Consider the following 22,040-nt stretch of genomic DNA (forward strand, 5'->3'; position numbering starts at 1 on the left):
TTAAGTTACATGTTAGCTGTGGGTTTTTCATAGATGCCTCTCATCATTTTGAGGAAGTTCCCTGGCTTTTTTGTTTTAACACAAAGGAATGTTGGATTTTGTCAAATGCTTTATCTGTGTCTACTGAAATGATAATATGTTTTGTCTTTTATTCTGTTGATATGATGCATTATATTAGTTGGTCATTAAATCAACCTTGTAGGATAAATCCCAGTTAGTCAAAGGTGCATACTCCTTTTTAATTTTGCTGGATTCCTTTTAGTAATGTTTTGTTAAGGATTTTTGCATCTATTTCATAAGGGATATTGATATTCTGTTTTTTCAATATTTTTTTTAGTTGTCAATGCACCTTTAATTTATTTATTTATATGTGGTGCTGAGAATCGAACCCAGTGCCTCACTCATGCTAGGCAAGCACTCTACCACTAAGCCACAACCCCACCCCTTCTGACTGTTTTTAAGGGGATTTCTGTAGTTTTAAAAAGTATATTACTGTTTCTACCATCTGTCAATAATTCTGTATGTGTACTATCCTAAAGATTCATTATTAAAAATATTTTGGCGGAAAAACTTAACAAAGCATTGTTTTATACAAGCTTCCCCATTTTTATCATGCAACAACATCTATTTAACATTTGTGAATACATTATCAAGAAATAATAACATTATCTTTGGTCTCAAAGATCTCAAAAATGCAAATAGTTAATACATTTCAAAAGCATAGAAGGTTACCCCAATCTCATCTACAGTAGCTTATATCAATAAATGTAAAACCCACAGATTTTGTTTTCATTGACTTAGTTCTGTTTATTTTGTGGAACAGAATAATACAGCTTTAGAAAAATCAACAACTCTGGCAAGGTCTATCAATGCTTTTGTTGCTAATGTCAATTTCTATTTGCATGATTACTTTACTGTTTTGGTTGTTACTGCTTGCTAAGCAAACTTGATTAAAGAAAACAAATTAAGCGATAACTAAGAAATAATGAGGCCTAAAGTAACTTCCTAGTTTTTATCTTTAATATAAAAACAATATATTTGGTGTTTGGATAATAGAGTTTGGTAAGTAGTTTTATTTAGGGACTGCAAGTAACTAGGTCTTTATTTATTGACTATATAATCTTTAAATGATTTCATAAATTGTAATCTCAGACTTAAAGAAGTCAATGCATCAGTTTGGCTGAGACATAGTGGTTATTTCAGGGTGGGCATTTGTCCCGAGAGATGGTCTGATTTTAAAGAAGCACAGGATTGTTTGTTGAATGGAGAAGAGAAATGAGGGCACCATCAACCCTGGTTACTGTTGGCAGCAATAATCACATGAGGACTTGTCACATCCTGGACAGCAGAACAGAGAACAAGAAAAAAACTGGGTTCTTGGTCAGTGACCATATAATTTATCATCCAAACCAGGACACTTGTAATAATCATGCTAGTACAAAAACATAAATCAGAACTGTTTGGGTATATTAGAAGCCATGGTCACTCAAGTTCTCAGTGATACCTCAGTCTCTAGTGGCATTATTCACTAACTGAATCAATATATATGAAGCATGATCCACCTCTCAATTTTTTAATTATGTGAACCAATGTTTTCTTTTAAAGCCAGTATGAGTTATATGTTCTGTTACTTACAAAAAAAAATCTGAACTAATAAATTCTCTTAACTTCTTTTCAACTTTTTCTCTGTTTTGAAGTGATTAGAATTTATAGACATGACAGGAAACAATAATCTTCCATGACATGTGTTTATAAACACTAAGCTGGCATTGATTGCGGCCCCTGATCAGAAACTAAGTTCAACTTTTACATGTGGGATTGTAAATTAGTACAAACACTATGCAAATCAGTATGGAGGTTCCTCAAAAGACTAGGTGTGAAACCATCATATGACCCAGCTATACCACTTCTTAGTATTTATCCTAAAGAATTAAAGTCATCATACTATAGTAGTATATGCATATCCAAGTTTATAGCAGCACAATTCATAATAGCCAAACTATGAACCTGCCTAGGTATCCATCAACAAATAAATGGATACAGAAATGTATATACATTCAGAAATGTATATACCACATATACATTACATGTATATATGTAATGGTATATACACACAGTGGACCATAAAGAAGAATGAAATTATGTAATTTGCATAAAAATGGATTGAACTTGAGATCATTATGTTAAGTACAATAAATCAAACTCAGCAGATCAAGTGTCACGTGTTTTTTTCTCATATGTTGAAACTAGAGAGGAAAAAGGAAAATAAAGGTATGCTTGTGTAAGGGAGGAAATCTCGTGAAAATTGAAGGGAGAACTGTAAAGGAGAGGGACCAAGGAGAGGGAAGAGGGAAGGGAAAGAGGAAATTTTAGAGAATGATATTGGCCAAATTATATTGTTATATTGTGTGCATGTATGGATATGTAACAACAAATCCTACCATTATGTACAACTGTAGTGCACCAATAAAAATATGGAAAAAAATGAAAAAAAAAAGAATCCAGGTTTAGATTCTGTTTATTTATACTTGGATCTTTAAAATGAAATTAAACAACTAAGTACTGTTACAATCATATCTTAGAACTAACCAATTTGCTTGATAACAGAACAAAACAGGAGATTAAACTTAATATAATATGAACAATTTTAAATAGGAACTGAATTGGCATATTCATAACTTTTCAGTCCGCACTGCACAAAACCTGAACAATAGTGAATCAAACAATAAGAAACAGCAAAGAACTCTACCAAGACAAGAGTTTTCTGGCAATGCAATTTAGGCCTCTCCATTGCTATAGTTTTTTTTTTTTTTTTTTTTTTTTTAAGTTACTGGGAATTAAACTCAGGAGCACTCGACCACTGAGCCACATCCCCAGCCCCAGCAACTCACTGAGTTGCTTAGTACCCTGCTTTTGCTGAGGCCAGCTTTGAACTCAGGATGCTTCTGAGCCATTGGAATTACAGGCATGCACCACTATGCCCAGCAAAGTAATCAAATAGTTCTCATAAATGATTATAGAGCAACAGCAATTCATCTTGAAGTTCTGAAGAAATGCTATCATTTCCTGTGTGGGTCATGATGTAGGAAAACAAAAACTCATACTGCAATGTATATAGTTAGATCTATTTTTGTAAGGCAACAACTTATAAATGAGTATATGTTGAACAATGAACCTGTTCATATTAGTTACTTGGGTAGTGGTAAAAAGAGTGGTATTGGTTGGAAAGGTTTAGCATGGATTAGAGGAACACAGAGAAGTGATTGATTTTTCTTTTCTTCATTTCCATTTTAAAGATCTTGTTACACATGTATATATTTTGAGATGGTGTCTTGCTATGTTGCTCAGACTGGTCCTGAACTTCAAATCCTCCTGCCTTAGCCTCCTACATAACTAGGATTATCAGTGAGCTTGACTGTTCTCTATATAAAAGTCTTTTAAAAAATCATCATTAAAGGTTGGTGTTTTGGAGAGGGAGATACAAACTTGTGGGCCAAACTTTTGGGTGGAAAGTAAATACAGCCTTGTGGAGAGCCCTCCTAGTGGAGTGTCAACTGCTCATATGATTTCATTTCTGTGCAAAATAAAACAGTACATTCAGAACTTTCTCTCATTTCTCCCTACTCTGTAATTCCCCCCTTTGAATACTTTGAGTATTTGGGTCAAGAAAGTTACATACTCCCATATGACTTGGCCAAATGCTTTGAAGATGAAGGAAGGTGAGGGCAGGAAGGTAAATCAGGCCAACTTCCACCTCTGTACTGATTCCCTCCCATGGCCAACCAGAAGACCCAGGAAGAGACCAGAGAAAAATATTAACAGAAAGGCAATCCTGATCCTGTCATGTGACTTCAAGGGGATAAGCCAAGTTCAGCCCTCTATCAGTGTTGGAGAGAGCAGGGAGGAATGGGGCATGCCTCAGAAAAACATAAAGGTTACCCAAGACTTGTCTCAACCTTTCCCAGCCACTGCTCCAATGTAAATTTGTGCTATGCCTTAAGAGTAAAGATTTCCCTGTTCATGAAATGTTTCTAAAAATCTGTTTTTACATTTGAAGAACATTAGCATTGCTTGCTATCCACCAAGTTCACCAGCACGTTTTCTTGCATGTTTACTACTATAAGTCAGAACCTGGTTAAGTTAATCTTTGTCCTAGAATTACGAACTGTGCTTGAAATTTACTTTGGGAAATATTTCTTGTTTTAGAGAAATTTCAATATAATGGAATGACTTCTCATAAAGGAAAACAAAATTACGACTATTCTAGTTTTTTTTTAATCAACTTTCCTTCTGGTTTTTATTTATTTTTATCTATTTTTTGGTCTTTTTTTGGAAATAGGGGTTGAACCCAGGGCTTTGGGAATGTGAGACAGACGTTTTGCCATTGAGCTACATCCCAACCCAGCCTTCCTGCTTTTAACATTTCTTTTTAGTCTTTCTTGTGCCATTTGCCAAGATAAACGAACTCGATGTCAAAAAATAAAAATTTGGGAAAATTCAGTAAAGCATAAATAGTTTTCTTAAAACGGTAATCAGGTGTTGGGAATTGTTGTAAACTGCCTTATTTTACTTTCCCCACTCCCGAAGACTGTCATCAGACCTTTTTGTAGCTAGCGCGGCCAAGAAGGACTTTGGTTCCCCTCCCTTTCATTCACAGTCGACGCCCCGCCCACCGCGACGCCGCCGGGACTCTGGCTGGCGCGGCCCCTTTAAGGAGGCAGGCGCCACGGGGCGGTCCCCGCGCTGATTGGCGGAGCTCAGAGCCACGTGGCCGTGCCGGGTGGAGTCTCCCTGGCACTGATTGGGGGCTCTGGAGGGCGGCTGGGCACTGCATCTCCCCCCGAAAAGGGAGCGAGTTGACAGATGAGCTCGCGGGGGTCCCTAATCGGGCTCACCTTTTGTACCTGCTACCTGGCTTCTTACCTAATGAACAAGGTGAGGGGGCGGCGCGGGAGGCGTGATCGAACGTGGGATTTGAGCCGGATCCCCGTCCGTGGGAGGAGTGCAGCCTCCGGCTTGTCATCTTTTTGATGAAACCCAGTCTGTGTGGGATCCTCTTCTGGAAGTAGGATTTCTTGGGATCCCAGGGTCCTCCTGTTCTGAAACATCCGGATCTCCTGGGAAACAGGATTTTTTTGACTGTCCATTTCCCGGGAACTTAATTTTGGGTTGCAAGCACTACTTTTAAGCGAAAGAAAGCAATTAGCTTCAGTTCCCTCGGGGAAGGAAAAGTTGGAGAAGAAGTCAGACGCATCCTGTTTCCCACCCCAGAGGCGTTCTTTTCCCCAGAAACCCAGAGTTCGATAAGCATTTTAAATGGAAGAGATTAATCCATCTCCCTCTAGCCCCTCTGATCCTCAGACCTTTTTTTTTTTTTTTCTGTAGCCCAAAGCACTTCCAGTATATTCAAAGGATTTTTGTGGGATTTTTTTATATAAAACTTACGTTTAAAATAATATCATAAATCCGTTTGATGAGGCAGAGAAGCACTGTTATCTTGTTCTGGTTTTTGTTTGGGTAGGAGGGGAAAGCTAAGTTGGGTTTGGTACCATGCAGGGAAATGCTGGACCTATGGGCACGGCTAGGGCATCTGGCCTGGACTCTGGGTGGCCTGAGCCAAAGTGCCCATGAAGGTGAGGACCGCTGTGCCTTTTGTGGCATCTCTACTGCTCTCTCCCTGCATATCCCTTACTCCAATAGCTTTGCTTTCTGGAAAAGAACCATAAAAAAACATTTCCTTATGCTTTGTCTTTTAGCTGCCTTCAATATATTCAATATAGGATAACCCTAACCCCTTTCCCTCTCCAGCTGATTTTTAGTTATGGAGCTAAGCTTTTGAAGATTCATAATGGAGCTTGGCAGGAGGTGGATGTATATCCTGATTTTTCTCTTACCTGGTTTCTTTGTAAAGCTAAGTTTTGTTGTTGTTGTTGTTGTTTTGTTTGTTTTTAGTGGTTCTGGAGATAGAGCATGGCCTTGAGCATGTTAGACAAGTGCTCAATCAACTGAGCTATACCCCCATCCCCTACCATAAGTTGTTTTGTTTTTTTTTTAATTGAGATGGGATAGAGTCCTCTGGAGAGGGTTATTGTGAGAATTATTGAAAATGATGTTTGTGCTGGGCATAATGGCACATGCTTGTAATCCTAGTGGCTTGGGAGGTCAAGGCAGGTGTATTGCAAGTTCAAAGCTAGCCTCAGCAACTTAGCAAGGTCTAAGCAACTTATTGAGATCCCGTTTCAAAAAGGGCGGGGTGGGGGGTGGGGGAGTGGCTGGGGGGTGGCTCAGGATTAAACCCCTTTAGGTTCAATCCTCAGTACCAAGAATAAAAAAAAAATGTTTGTTTGTAAGGTGTTTGGTCTGGTGACCACCCTCATGATAAATGCTCCATAAGACAAGTGGAAGTTACTCTTGAGGAAAAGAAAGGGAGGAAGGAAAGACTATCTTTTGTTTATGGTGTGACACTGTAATTATTAGATTTTGACAGACTTATTTGATCCTCATGGGGCAAGTAGCTAAAGTTTTTTTTTTTTTCTTTTAGTAGTACCTCCTCAGGCATATATGAATTTGTAGCCTCCCTGGTGGCATATGCCTATAATCCCAGAAACTGAGGCAGGTGGATTGCAAGTTCAAGGCCAGCCTCCTCAGCAACATAGCCAAACTCCTAGCAACTTAGTGAGACCCTGTCTCAAAATGAAAAATTAGGGGCCTGGGGTTGTGACTCAGTGGTAGAGTGCTTGCCTCACATGTGTGAGGCACTGGGTTCAATTCTTAGCACCACATATAAATAAATGAATAAAATAAAGGTCCATCAACAACTAAAATAAATAAATAAATAAATAAAAATAAAAAATTAGAAAGGGCTGGCAATGTGGCTCAGTGGTAAAAGTGCTTCTGAGTTCAATCCCTGTACACAAGAAAACGGAATATGTGACCTTTTATTTGAACTCTTCTAATTTGTCTAGCTAACATGATGGATATATTGATAATATTTTACTTTAAAACAAAATGACCTTCTTTCTATTTCCCATAATTACCAGAAGGGGCAGAGTATGTCCTTCATGAAAGCCCACAGCTATAGCATTGATTGGGAGTAAGGGGGATTATTTACCTTAGCATCCCTACTCCAAGCTCAGTGGACAAATAGTTTTTAGTTCATAGAAATTAATACCCCTGAATGTACATTTGCATTTGAGGTATTATTTTTTTACTTATTGGAGTATCATACCATTTAATAATATAAGGAAGACTGAATATACCTTCCATGTGCATAAGGTATTAGGTAAAATTAAACCAAGTCTCATGTCTCCATGAATAATAATCTGAGTAATAGAAATCATAGATTCCCAAGGGCCCTCAGAATTTATTTTTTATTTTAATTTTTGGTACTGGGGAGTGAATACAAGTACACTTAACCACTGAGCCACATTCCAGCCCTTTTTTCTTTTTTCTTTAGAGATAGGGACTAAGTTATTAGGGCCTTGCTAAGTTGCTGAGGCTGGCTTTGAACTCAAGATCCTCCTGCCTCTGCTGGGATTACAGGTGTGTACCACCATACCCAGCTGGCCCTCAAAATTTAAGAATGCTCTGGCTTGGGGATGTTGGAAAGTGTCAGAGATAAGAAGGAGAAATTAGGACAATAACAATAGAAGACAAGAAAGAAGGGAAGACAGGATTTTAAGAACGGCGGAGGAGGTGTGCTCTAGAGTGAATGGCCAGGGTTGACGTTGTTCAGAACGGAACTCTGGGAAGAAACTTTATGAATCTTAGAAGCCAGATTGGACTCCCTTCCTGCTACCCAGACTGAGTGGATTGGCTTGGACCAAGTGCTATGTCCTTGTCTATCCATGATTTCATTTTCTGCAGCTTCTGTTATCCACAAACACAGTCAGAAAACGTTACTTGGAAAATCTCAGAAATAAATGGTTTATAAGTTTTAACTTTTATTACAGCATAACACTGTTATAATATTTCTATTTCATTATTAGTTATTATTGTTTATGGGTTTGGTGGCCTGGGCTGGCTGACCTTATGACATGTTCCTCTTCCGGTGGGAGGTCCCAGCAGTATCCTGGGCTCTGGAAGCCACCTGTCACAGCTATTGAGCCTTCAGCCTGAAGGCAAAGTCCACTTCTGTTTTTTCCCAGAACATCATTATAAGGAGTTGCTCTTCTGCCTAATGGCATTTTGCTCTGAGTGACATGAGGAATCACTGAAAGGAGACCTTTTTAGGACTAATATTGCATTAGTCGTAGATTTGTTTTAGCAAGGTGAGGCAAGGGCTTCAGCATTTTATTTTAGTTCTTTATTTTGCAATGGTGGGGCTCAAACCCAGGCAAGTGCACCACCTCTGAGGTATACCAGCCCTGGGCTTCAATATTTTAGATCTCTTCTAACTAAGCACACAATATTGAGTAAACATTTGATATCATAATGAAGGTCAAGGGTGTTACAGGACATGACCAGGTGCTCCCTTAAAGCTTCCCCTTTCTCCATTTTAGGAAAAAAAAAATCAGATCAAAGTAATATCAGGTCAAAGTAATATCGAATTATTGTAAATAACAAAGAATTGTAAAAGAAGACTACAACACAGACAGCCATAGTTGTGGCATTTAGGAGCTCAAAAAAGGGGAACTTGGTGGGGACTGATCCCTGGGAAAAATATATATGCAAACTTGCCCAGTCCCAACTTACTCCATGTTTTTGATCATGTGAAGAATTAGTAGACGTTAAGTGGTTTTAGGCTTTTAGAAAATTCTTAATATGTTCATAATAGAAAAAAGAATAGAAAAAGATATCCAGATGGACAAAACAATTCTTCTATTCTTCCATCATAAACTACTATAAATCTAGTTAAAATACATACTAGAAAAACAAATAGACCTGAGTGGTTTTTAAAAAATTCATTCTCTTTAATATGACTTGGAAGACCATTTGTTTGCCCAGTATAGGATTTTTTTGGGAAATAAATGTCTTTTTGAAACTTGAGTGTACTTATATTTCTTCAGTAGGAATTTCTTTGATTATTTGCTCTATCACTTCTCTATCATTTAAAATGTTGATTAATCTGGTATTTGTTTTTTCAGTATGTCCTGTCTGTCCTGAAATTTACTTACCCTACATTATTCCAAGGGTGAGTATCTTTTTTGCTATTTATACACATTTGTAAGAAAAGTTCAATCAACATCATTAAACGTTCTTTGAAGTAGTTTTAATGACTACCTAGGTTCATCATCAAGTAGACACATAGTAATTTACTTAGATACTTTATTAGTGGGCATTTAAATTGTGTCCCATTTGGGGTACCTAAAAATAACTTTGTCAGATTTTAAAAATTCAAATCTGCCAAATTTCCAACTATTTCTTGGGGCTAGATTTCTATGTAAGAAATTTGATTTCTGAAAGAACTCATGATCTTTCATGTTATTTTCATGTTATGAATTCTTTTAGTATTCTTCTTGAATATTGATTAATTATTTTCCAAAAATGCTTTACTAGTTTATCTTGCAACCAGGCCTGTGTAAATTTTATAATTTCTTAATTATTAATAAAGTTGGACAGTTTTATTTTGTTTACTATCTACATTTTTTTTCAGTGAATTGTCTACTTGTGTCTTTTTTTAAAATATATTTTTTAATTGTTGATAGACCTTTATTTTATTTATTTATACGCGGTGCTGAGAAACAAACCCAGGGCCTCACACATGCCAGGCAAGTGCGCTACTGGTTAGCCACAGCCCCAGCCCCCTGTTTTGTTTTTTTTTTAAGAATGGGTTTTACAATTTTTAAAAAATATTTATTTTTTAGTTGTAATTGGACCCAATACCTTTATTTTATTTGTTTATTTTTATGTGGTGCTGAGGATTGAACCCAGGGCCTCACACGTGCTAGGCAAGTGCACCACCACTGAGCCACAACCCCAGCCCATATTTGTGTCTTCTACTCACTTATTTTCACTGAGGTTTGTTAATTTAATGCATTTATTGTATTTTAAGGATGCTATCACTTGTCCATCATGTTTATTGGAAATATTTTTTTTGCAATTTGTTGTGTCCTTTACTTATAAATTATTTAGATTACTTGAAAGTTTTATGTGCGCAAATATATTAATTATTTCTTTTGTGATTACTTCCATTGCTTTTGTGTTTATTCTTCCTTATCACAACATCATAGATATTCATCTATATTTCATTAAAGCTTTATCCAATTTTTAGTCATCATCAGTTTTTTAAAAATATTTTTATTAGTTGTTGATGGACCTTTATTTTATTTATTTATATGGTGCTGAGAATTGATCCCAGTGCCTCACCCATGCCAGGCAAGCGCTCTGCCACTGAGCTACAACCCCAGCCCCAGTTTTTTTTTTAAATGTATGGTACAATATGAGGAAATCATCCCTCCTCCAGTAGTAAATTATACTATCCTCATTTATTGTGTGATTCTTCTTTTTATCTTTGAGTTGTTAACATCATACAGAAAGTTGTTCTTCTAGGATCTCTTTTCAGGTACTTACTTTTCAATTTTTTATGGAAAGGACTAGTGCTGAATTATTTAAATTATTATTTAAATTATTATTACCACTTAACTACACAGTAGAGCAAGTCATCCTCATTCTGCCCTTTTAAAGATGTTCTTTGTATTATCACTAATATGTTGTTTCAGGTGAACTTTTGAATTCCTTTGTCAAATTCTTCCCTAATATTTTAAGAGCAAAGTTTTAAAATACTTGTGATTATGCATGTTTCAATCAAGAAAGCTGAGATACTGTTCTCTCTGAGTGAATAGGAAGCATTTCCTGCCCCTGATTGTCCTTTCTTGTCTCTCCTGGGAGGGAGAACTCAAGGACAATGTTTTCACCTAGATTGCTTTCCCCCCTGGTCTGACTGAGTGCACTTCCCTGACAGAATGTCAGCTCTGCAAAGCCTGGGGTTGTGTTTTACCCCTTGTCTTTGGAGTATCCCTAGTTCTGGGACATGTTTGGTGCAGAGAAGGAGCATCATAGGGCAGCTTATTCTACAGATATTTCTTGGTGAATACTCTGTGCCAGGCACTGTCCTAAACACCTGAGGTAGATTAGTGAAGAAAACAAAGATCCCTGCCTTTGTGGAACTTCTCGTCTCTGCTTTCTGTTCCTTAAATTTACCTGCAGTGAATGGTACCTTCTGTCTGTCTATCCAGCTCAGAAACCTGGGAGTTCATTTTCATTCCTTTGTTTCTTCTATCCTTAATATCTAGTTAATCACCAGGACCTCTTAAATAGCCTTAGAATCTGTCTACCTTCTTCATCCATATTGTCCCTTCCTAGGCCACTGTCATCTCTCAAATTGCTATAACATCTCCTAACTTGGTTCCTTGCCCCTAGCCTTTCTTCTCTCAAAAACATACTCTTCTCGTAAAGAGTTGGAACTTTTCCAAATATAAATATGACATTGACCTTCCCATGTTTAAAATCCTTCCTTGGGACCGAGCTTGAAGTCCTAACTCCTTGTGGCAGCCGACATGGCCCTTCAGGAGCAGCCCCTTCTCTCAAGCGTTTTCCCCTCCCCAATTGCTCAAATGCTAAGGTCCAGACCAGTTGAACTTCTCCCAGAAGCTTTGAAGGATCCATTATCTTTCTTCCCTTTGGGCTTTTGTCTCTTGTGGGTCTTCTGCTTTGAATGTGTGTCACGTTTTTGCTTAAACTTGCTGCTTCTTCTAGGAAGTCTTTCCCAGTTCACCAGACTAGATAAGTTGTCCTTGCTGGGATGGCTTGTGATACCTGGTCCTCTTCCTGTTAGGGTTTCACCACAGTTTTTTGTAATTATTGGTTAATTGCCTTCCTTCCTGCTAGCCTGACCTCAGGATGACATTCCAGAATCGACATTTTGAGTTGGGAAATTCTTTGCTGTGGGCTGCCCTGCACATTGTAGGTAGGATGTTTAGCAACATCACTGACTTCTACCTACTAAATGCTGGTAGCAAACTTACTCTCTCCCACCCCCAGCTGTGACAACTAAAAATGTATCTCCAGATACTGCCAGATGTCCTCTGAAGGAAGAAATCACCTGGTTAAGACCACTGCTTTATCCCAAACTCCTTCAGGGCATGACACATGTTCTGCTTGGCTGGGCCAGTGAAGCATCAAAAAGGAGTTGTGTAGACTGGTTGTTGTCACTGAGCAGGGGTTCATCAATACACAAGAAAAGGACAAGAGTATCATGGGCAAATGGACAGTCCTGCAGACTCCTAGATATCCTGAGGCTGCAGGCCATTCAGTATGTTTGGAATGTGGCATCCCAGGGTCTTCAGACAGAGCTGATCCTGCAGGGAGTGGACACCAGTCCAGAGGATTTTTGTGTCACACATAAGTGATTTTGTCCTCCTGTAATCCCAGAGTGTGGAAGGATGAGGCAGGAGGATTGCAAGTTCAAAACCAGCCTCAGCAACTTAGCAAGGCTCTAAGCAACTTAGTGAGACCCTGTCTCTAAATAAAATATAAAAATATTTTTAAAGGGGGTGCTGGGTATGTGGCTCAGTGGTTAAGCATCCCTGGGTTCAATTGCTGGTACCAAGAAAACATTTTTTTTCCTCCAGCTAATTATCTCAACAAAATTAAGAAGAAATTAAACTATTTTTCCCACTTTAAGATGAGAGAACTGGGGCTGGGGTTGTGGGGTTGTGGTTGTGGTTAGGTGCCCCTCAGTTCAATACCCAGTACCAAAAAAATAGTGACTGTCATGTAGACCAACATAGCCACATCAATGTTTATAGCAGCTGAATTCATGATAGCAAAACTGTGGAACCAACCTAGATGCTCATCAATAGATAGATGGATAAAGAAACTGTGGTATATACACAATGGAATATTACTCAGCATTCAAAGAGAATAAAATTATGGCATTTGCAGGTAAATGGATGGAATTAGAGAATATTATGCTGAGCTTTAGTGGAATCATATCTTGAGGTGAGGTGTCTCAGGGCATTTATAACTAAAAACAGTTTAAAAATGTACAGATGAGGGGCTGAGGTTGTGGCTCAACGGTAGAGCGCTTGCCTTGCACTTGTGAAGCACTGGGTTTGATTCTCAGCACCACATAAAAATAAACAAAATGAAGGTATTGTGTCCATCTGCAACTAAATTTAAAAAAAAAATGTACAGTTGAACTACCTAAAATAAAAAAGTGACTTGAGTAAGACAGAACAGTTTTGCCTATAGAATTTTTCTCACTTACCATTTTGATGTTCTTTCTACAGTAAGAGAGAGAAGGGTGTTTTTAACCTGTGCTGTCCTATACCTTTGCTGTTGAGGGCAGTGTGTTTCATATGAGCTTCATGACCTCAAGCATGCCACGGCAGCAAAACTGGGCTGAGTCAACCATTTTTAAAATGACCCAAGAGTCACAATTAAATTTCAGTTTAGAATAAATGCTTTGGCTGCAAGCTAAAGAATGCATGGTAGAGAAGGCTCTGGAGGACAGCCCTGAGGACAAGGGGACCCAGTAGGGGACTAGTGCTATGGGCCACCTGTGAGATGGTGAGATCTGAATTGAAACAGAGGTGGGGAGCCAGCTGTGAGGCCTCTCATGTGAACGCTGTCATGGGGACAAATAAAATCAATGGGATTTTGCCAAGTAGACGAGGGAGGTAAGGGCTGGGATGACATCCAGGTTGGCTGTGTAGGGACAGTAAGAGGATGATTGGGGTAGGAAGGGAAAGTCCAAGGTGATGTTTTAGGCATGGTCTAACTGGGAGTTTGTGGGATTTTTAGGGTGGCAGTATCTGGGTGAGAACTGGGATTTGGGAGTCATCTGTACTGAGGCAGTGGCAATGGGTGAGATAGTTCAGGAAAAAATTAGAATAAGAAGAGAAAAAGCATGCATGCAATACTTATGTACAGTTGCACCCAAGGGCATAGCAGAGATGGAGAGCGAAAGGTCTGAGTGATGGAGAGTGGCTGGGAGAGTGGGAGAAGAGTTATAAGAGGAGTTGAATTGTGTCTCTCTGTGTCTGTCAACAGATCTGCCAGGGTTGGATTGTTCGAGGCCAGAGCCTGTATTAATTCACATCTGCACTTATCCTTTGCAGGTGGCAGACATTCATTGGTGGACTTCTGCTTCATGTATCATGGAAACTGGGCTGGGTGGAGATCAACAGCAGTTTAAGGTATAATGTCCTCTCTGTACTTGATTCATGATTCATACACTGCTTACTTTAAGTATGATTTAATTTCTGATAATGTCATACCAGGAAACACAAATGTGTGTTTGAGTTGTTTGGTCTCTTAGTTCCCTTCTAACCTAACTCAGTGATTTTATAATCAGATAAAACTCAAATAGTGTTTTCCTGGTTACTAATGCCACCAGTATTGAAATTAATAGAGAATTGCAAGTTCTAATGCCATTTTAATTTGGTTTTGTTTTAGATTATAGGCTCACTTCAAATAACTTATTATATCAGCACTTTTTTTAGTAATAAAAAAATTTTAGTTGTAGATGTACACAATACCTTTATTTTGTTTATTTAGTGCTATGGGCCACCTGTGAGATGGTGAGATCTGAATTGAAACAGAGGCAGGGAGCTAGCTGTGAGGCATCTCATATGAATGCTGTCATGGGGACAAATAAAATCAATAGGATTTTGCTAAGTAGATGAGTGAGGGTTTTTTTTTTTTTTTTTAATGTAGTGCTGGAGGTCGAACCCAAGGCCTCACGTGTACTAGGCAAGTGCTCTACCAGCCCATGATAAATTTTTGCTGTGTAATTATTTCCTACTTTACAGAAAAGTTAGTATAGTCCAAATAACTACCATATCCGTTAGTAATATTCCCTAATTGAATTATTTTGCTGTTCTTTAATATTTTCTTGTGATGCATATATATGCACACACGTCTGTATGCAAATATATTTATACAAATATATATACACATATATATTTCTGAACTATTTGAGAGTAAGTTACTGATTTGAAAGAAAGATGTGTCTCTTGTTTTTTTACTTCAAATTCTTTAGTGTGTATGTTCTAAGAGTAAGGACAGCCACTTATATGACTAGAGTATAATTGTCAAAATCAGGATATTAACATTGGTGCAACACTCTTATCTATATACCATATTTTGTCAGTCTCAGTAATATCTTTTATAGTTTTCCTTGCCAAAACTCTGGTCCAGGGTCCAGTCCAGACTAGATATTACATTAGTTGTTATGATTCTATTAAAACAGACTTTAAAACACATTTAAAAGAAATCTCCAAGGCCATGACATTTTTCAGATATAAATATAATTTAGGGTATCTGGTCCTACCTTACCTAAATAAGTCCTCCTGATTCTTTGGGAATATCCTGCCTAACCTGAAATGATGTACAAAATGAAAAAAAAAAAAATCAAGTCAAGGTGTGTGTGTGTGTATTATTTATATATATATTATATTATTTATATATTATATATATTATTTATGTATATATGTTACATATATATTATATATATAATCTCCATCCCAACTGAATGATCAGGCCACGTCATTCATTTTTGTAGTCCAAATTATTCTGCTTTACTTCTCCATTAACCAGGTGAACTGCATACTTGCTAAGCTACCCTTTTGTTCGTCACTTTGAAGGTTTGAGAATATGTCAAGTGTAATAGTAATTATTTTGACTTCTCCTGAAGTCAAAGTAATTTGTTATTTTTGTTCTCTAGCTTTATAGTCTCTTGAGACTATAAAGCTAGAGAACAAAAAACTTAATTAAGAGGTTTAATGAAAGGGCTGGGGATATAGCTCATTTGGTAGAATGCTTGCCTCACATGCACAAAGCCCTGGTTCAACCCCCAGCACCATACACACAAAAAAGTGGTTTAATGGAGAAGAAGCCCTGGGAAGATAGGTGTACATTAACTTACCTGACCCTATTAAATCATAGTCCATATTTTGAAAATATATTATATATAAGATATAAATATATGTAAGTCATAATTTTGCATTTTCATAGTATGGCATCCTTAGCTTGTTGAAATAAAGATACTTTTGGGGTTTTGTATATTATATTATACACAAGACTTACTTAATAACTCTATGGTTATGGTGGATAGTTCAGTGAGAACTGGCCTTCACTTAAACAAATAGGAATCCTGAATTTGTAAGGTCTGTGATAGTTGTAAAATTTAGTTAAATGATGAAGCATACTGGTTCCAAAAAGTTTAATTTTTTCCTCCACAGGAGTAGAAGGTTGTACTACAATTAGGGAATTGGAGATCAAAATTTTAGACTGTGGGGGATGGTCACTGGTTTTAGTCCACATGGGTCTTCTAATTTCTGATTTGAGTGACTTACTTTTACTTTTAATAATAATATTTTTAAAATTACTCACATTTCCTGAAAAGTAATGATATTTTTCGTATTTAAATTTTTTTCACTTACTGTGTTAAATATACATAACATTCATTTATCATTTTTTTTGTACCAGGGATTGAATAGCAATAAAAGAGAATAAAATCATGGCATTTGCAGGTAAATGAATGGAGTTAGAGAAGATAAGTGAAGTTAGCCCATCCCCCAAAAGCAAATGCCAAATGTTTTCTCTGATATAGGAGACTGATTCATAGTGTACCCCATGGGAAGAATAGATGAATTCTAGATAAGGAAGAGAGGAGGGAGGGATAGGGAGGAGGCAGGGGGTTAGCAAGGATGGTGGAATGTGATGGACATCATTATCCAAAACACATGTATGAAGACATGAATTGGGTGTCAACCTACTTTATATACAAACATAGATATGAAAAATTGTGGTAAATATGTGTAATAAGAATTATAATGCAAAAAAACCAAAGTACATATATAAAGATATGAATTGGCATGAACATACTTTATATACAAAGATATGAAAAATTGTGCTCTATCTGTGTAATAAGAATTGTAGTGCATTCCACTGTTGTGTATTTAAAAAAATAAAATCAATTAAAAAAAAAGAAAGGGGTGTTATCAGATGGCCAGCAGAAAGAGATAGCAATAGGTTCCCTCATGGTGTCCAGCTGGGTTCATGTTTGCAGTGGCCGCTGTTTCCTTCCGGGCTGGCTTTTCTGATTAGGTCATTGAGGAACTGGAGCCCCGCTTTACTGGGTAGCTGTGTACTTGTGCAGATATAGCAGAAGGTTGGCTCTACTAAAAATGGAAACCACAACAGAGTCCCGGAGGTCATTGTGGAGCAGGGATTATAGTGATGGGGCTGGAGGGTAGGTCCCAAATTGGTAACTGAATAGCATATGCTACAGACAATGCAGTTAGACTGCCCTTATAAACTGGAGAACAGAGAGACCCAGATTCCCTCTTGAATGAGCCTCAAAACCTGACAACACATTTTTTTTGTAAGTATAGGGATTGCATTTTATGACATACATGAAGCTCAGTACCTGGCATCAAATAAATAGGGATGTGAAGATGAAATGAGAAACGGTCTGCAAGGACCTGACACTTATCACAGTGCTTAGCAAGCATCAAGTACTGTAAAATGGTTTTCATCAGTGTGTCTGTATCAGTTGTCACTTCATATCAATCGCCCAAAGACTCAGTGATTTTATTAGTCTTTATTATTTTTACAGTGATTTTATCCCTGTAAACATTTTTATATTTAATTATTATTATTATTATTATTTGTCTTTCCACATTTTTTATTGGTATATTATACAGGGATTGGATTTGTTGTTACATATTTGTACATACACACGATATAACAATATAAATGTTTGAGCTGAGGCTTAAATATGGCCCATGAGTCTACAGTTCAACTGTGGGCTGGGAGTTCTGATTCACGATGGCTTTGGTTTCAATGGTTTGTCTCTGCCCTACCATATTTCTTATGTTGCCAAGAGGCCATGTCCAGCCATCTTCGCCGCACCAGGTACTGGTTCCTTAGAGGGATCTTATGGAGTTATTGTCTTCCCAGGATGTCTGCCTGGGGACCAGTTATAACCATCAGGTCTTGGATGATGCCCATGAACCTTCTATCTTAGAACAGATAGCATTGCTTTATAACCACACACTTGCCATTATATGGAAGCTACTGCTATTGCCAAGCCATGGCAAAACACTGAAGTGATTTTTCCAGCTGATGATGAAGTCCTTTGCTGTAGGCTTCCTTTATTTCCAAAATGCAATCCTAAAAGAACCTTGTGACCTGTGTCATCTGACTGGACATCTGGTAGCACCTTGAGATCATGATGTTTTTGGATTCTTAAGTCATTGCTGAGGATGGCTCCAGGTGCGATTTCACTGCAGACCGCAGGCACCATCTTAGAGTTAATGTAAGTTGTCTACATGTTTAAATAAAAACACTTGAAATAATTTTTAACATACTTGCCATTTTTTGTCCATCTCAAGTAAGAGCAAATTTTTTGGATTCTCTTGTGTTCTTTCTTTCCTTTTAAGTCCTGGGGACTGAATCCAGGGCTTTGTACATGCAAGGCAAATGCTCTACTGCTGAACTGCATTACCGGCCATTTTATTTTTATTATTTTTTTTATTTTAGAGTTTCACTCAATTGCCCAATCTGGACTCAGACTTTAGATCCTGCTGCCTCAGCATCCCAAGAAGCTGGGACTTCACTATGGCTGGCTCAAGTTTTCTTTTAATTTGAAAAGTTCTAAGTTGAAAATAATATGCTACATTAACTTTTTTTTTTATTTTTTAGTTGTAGTTGAATACAATACCTTTGTTTTATTTATTTATTTTTATGTGGTGCTGAAGATCGAACTCAGGGCCTTGCACATGCTAGGCAAGTACTCTATTGCTGAGCCACAACCCCAGTCCCATATATTACCTTTTGATCAGAGATTTCTAAGATGAAATAGAATTCACCACCCATTTATTTTTCTATGCAGAATCCTTGTTGGAGAGCCACAACAAATATCCCTGCTACTCCAGAGGCTGAGGTAGGAGAGTTACAAGTTTGAGGCTTGCTTGGGCAATTTAGGCAGTCCCTGTCTCAAAATAAAAACAAAAGATCTTGGGGTGTAGTTCAGTGGTAGAGTACTTGCCTAGCATGTGTGAGGCTCTGGGTTCAATACCTAATACTATAAAATAACAGATATCTTTAATAAAACCTCCAAATTAACTCAGTACAATTTGTAAAGAAATTAGTAGTTAACCAATCAATTATGGTCCCGATGGTATTTTTCATTATTGATCATTTTTAAGTGAGATAGCCCACCTTTGTCAGAGCTGATAGTGGTTGGACCTCTCCAAGTATTTCTTGCTATGCTGGTATTTCTTTTTAAATGTCTCTTGTAGTTCTAAAAAGTTATCTTTGCTCACAAGAGGAAAGTTAGCATTCAAATTCATGTGTACTTTTCTCTGTTGTTTTCTCTCCAAAAAGAATTAAGTGTGTGTGTGTGTGTTATTTATATGTGTGCATATATATGTATAATATTTTGGGAGGATAATGAAACAAACTTTCACAAGTTCCTCAGAAAACTTACTGAGAGCCCCAGAGAGGACATACTGCTGAATGACATCAGGTGTTGGCATGGTGATTGTGGGAAGAGTTCATGAGCCCAAGGTGGGTGAAAGGATGGGGTTTTTGACTCTGGTGTACATTAGGGTCTGCAGGTTGAGCCTACAGAGCACAGTATTTTGAACTCCTGTTTTATCGTAGATCATCCCTCATGTAGCTGTTGCTCTGTTCATGAAGCCCCTCTTTGGTCTCTTCTTGAGGTCAAGGCAGCAGTATTCAACGTGAAACCCCCATTCCTGAGCTCATAGGCAGTGCAGCATGCACGTAGCTTATATTTTCATTCATTCATTGACTGTCTACTGGCAAGTCTCTCTCCTATTTCTTTGGATAAGAGATTTTCATTGCTTATTATTAAGGGTCCTAGGAGACCTATGTTTTATTTTGAATTTTTTGTCAACTGCATTTCTTAGCACTGACACCTCCTGTGTTCATTTACACTGCACTTGCAGTTCGTGTCCTGAGGCTCACTCAACACCACAGCTGACTTTGCCCTTCCAACAGGCATGAGGAACATGAGGCGGCTTGGGAGGGGCAACCTTTCTTGTGAGTGGGGCCTGCAGGGTGGCAGATCTGGTGACTGCACCAGGGTCAAAGCCTAAACTTGAAGGGGGTTAGTGAAGCCTGGCAATGTGGGACCTGAGAACTGGCTTCTTGAGGCTCTTGTTGACCTTCGGGGATTGTTGGGACTATGCTTTAGGTGACAAACTTTCCATTTCTGCATGAACTGGGGTTACATTTTGAGACTCTTGGTCCAGTGAATAAAACTGAAGTGGGAAGAAATGATGATTCCTCATATGTAGAGAGGTAAGAAGAGCCAGTTATGAAAGTGCCCTGAAAAAATGGAATTTTCTAGAAACTCAATGGTAACAATGCCCTTTGTGTCTAATCAGGGCTACTGCCTCATGTGTGAAACCTTGGGTACTGCAGGTAATAAGTTTCAGAGGTTGGGACTCCCATTGCTGTATTCCAAGTCAATTTGGCCAACAAGCTAGAGAGTAGATATGGAAGGCTTTGTAGGGAATGCTATCCCTGTTGCAACTACTCTGCTCTGCTATCATAGCACAAAAGCAGCAACAGAAAATCCCGGAATGTGTGGGTGTGGCTATTTTCAGAAGAGGGCGCATGCCTGTAATCTCAGCTACTTGGAAGGCTGAGGCAGGAGGATCACAAGTTAGAGGCCCTCATCCACAACTTAGAGTGAGACTGTGTCTCAAAATAAAAAAAAAAAAAAAAATTAAAAAATTGGGCTGGGGTATAGCAAAAGAAATAAAGGTGGAAAGGAAGAAAGAAAGAGGCAGTGGGCAGGATTTCTCTGTAGCCCATAGTTGTTGCTGACTCCTCCAACTTCTATTCTGAGGACAGTATCATCACAGGACTCTTTTTGAGGTCAAGTAAAATCAGGACTGGAATTTTGTCAAGGGCATATTTGTGATTCTCTCTTGAGTCAGAGGGAAGAGTGAAGAGTAAAGGAGAAGGAACTAAGGAATAGGAAGAGAGAAAATGGGGTGCATGACCCTCAGGAACATAGTCATCAGGCCCTACCTGATGGATCAAAATAATGAAATCTAGGGCTCTTCTGTAATTAGAAGTCCTCTTCAACTGTAAAGCAATTATTGACTTTAGAGTTGTAAGGTTAGTTTCTATTTTAGACAATGTCAATAGTCAGTGTATGAACTCTGGCACGTTGCTCTTATTTTCATATTTAAAAACTGTTCTTAGGTCCACTAGGTGTCAGTAGAACACAAAATTTTCAAGAATTCAGTAGGAGGAGCCCTTCCAGCACCCAGGCATAGAACACTGCAGGGTGTTTTCAGCTAGCAGATGTTCTCTCAATAATGCACGCTCTATTTGAAAAACAAGTGATTTAATTTAATTAGTCTTCCTCTCAATAACAACAGTTCTATAATTCGTGCCAACAGACTTTTGTTAACTTCATGTAAAATGCTTTATTCATCAGGGTTCTTAAGGAGGGTAGTGTGTATGCAAATGAAAAATAAGCCTCTGATTCAAACAAGATGCATATTTGTGCCTGTAAATCAGTTAAGGAAAATTTCACATCACCACAATTTCCAAATTAGACCCCTTGGCAAACCATCCTTCAGCATGGTAGGATCTGCAAGCCATCCAGCTAGGAGCTGCTGGGAAGCCTCCCTCCCTACACACACACACACACACACACACACACACACACACGCACGCACACACAGTCATGCACACACACATGTTCACTGGCTCAGCAGCTCCCCAGAGGCCCCCACACCACAGGGACCTGAAATTCTGCCTGGGCCACCTCAGGATCTAATTCCATCTTCCCTCCTTTGTGGGCAAACTGGGCAATGAAAGAAAGAACCAGCCCGGGAGGCCCAGATGGCTCCCACTGATGAATTCGAGGTGGAGAAAGGGGCCCTAATATCTTCCTCATGTTCAGGCCTTTGCCTCTTAGGATCAGATAGTTGGAGCTGTAAATCAGGGCAGGTCAGTGGGACCTTCCTATAAGGTGATTCTGTGATCACTTATAAACTTCAATGCATGTATCTTGAAATAGTAATCGCACTTTTGGGGGA

The 22,040-nt window shown here is 38.3% G+C and overlaps 1 protein-coding gene across 4 annotated transcripts in view; it reads left to right on the forward strand.

Moving 5' to 3' along the window:
* The first annotated feature begins 4,810 nt into the window (after positions 1-4,810).
* Positions 4,811-22,040, forward strand: part of Tmem241 (transmembrane protein 241) — a 117,664-nt gene continuing 100,434 nt past the window's right edge. For 2 of the 4 annotated variants that reach the window (XM_027935678.2, XM_071602857.1), the window contains exons 1-3: positions 4,811-4,935; positions 9,087-9,133; positions 14,064-14,141. In XM_027935678.2, coding sequence (XP_027791479.1) covers positions 4,864-4,935; positions 9,087-9,133; positions 14,064-14,141 — 197 coding nt within the window. In that variant the 5' untranslated portion in view covers positions 4,811-4,863. Of the gene's footprint in view, positions 4,936-9,086; positions 9,134-14,063; positions 14,142-22,040 lie in introns of those variants that run through there. The other 2 variants (XM_071602858.1, XM_071602860.1) reach the window with 2 other exon arrangements.

Source organism: Marmota flaviventris, chromosome 16, assembly GCF_047511675.1.
Source record: "Marmota flaviventris isolate mMarFla1 chromosome 16, mMarFla1.hap1, whole genome shotgun sequence".
NCBI lineage: Eukaryota > Metazoa > Chordata > Mammalia > Rodentia > Sciuridae > Marmota > Marmota flaviventris.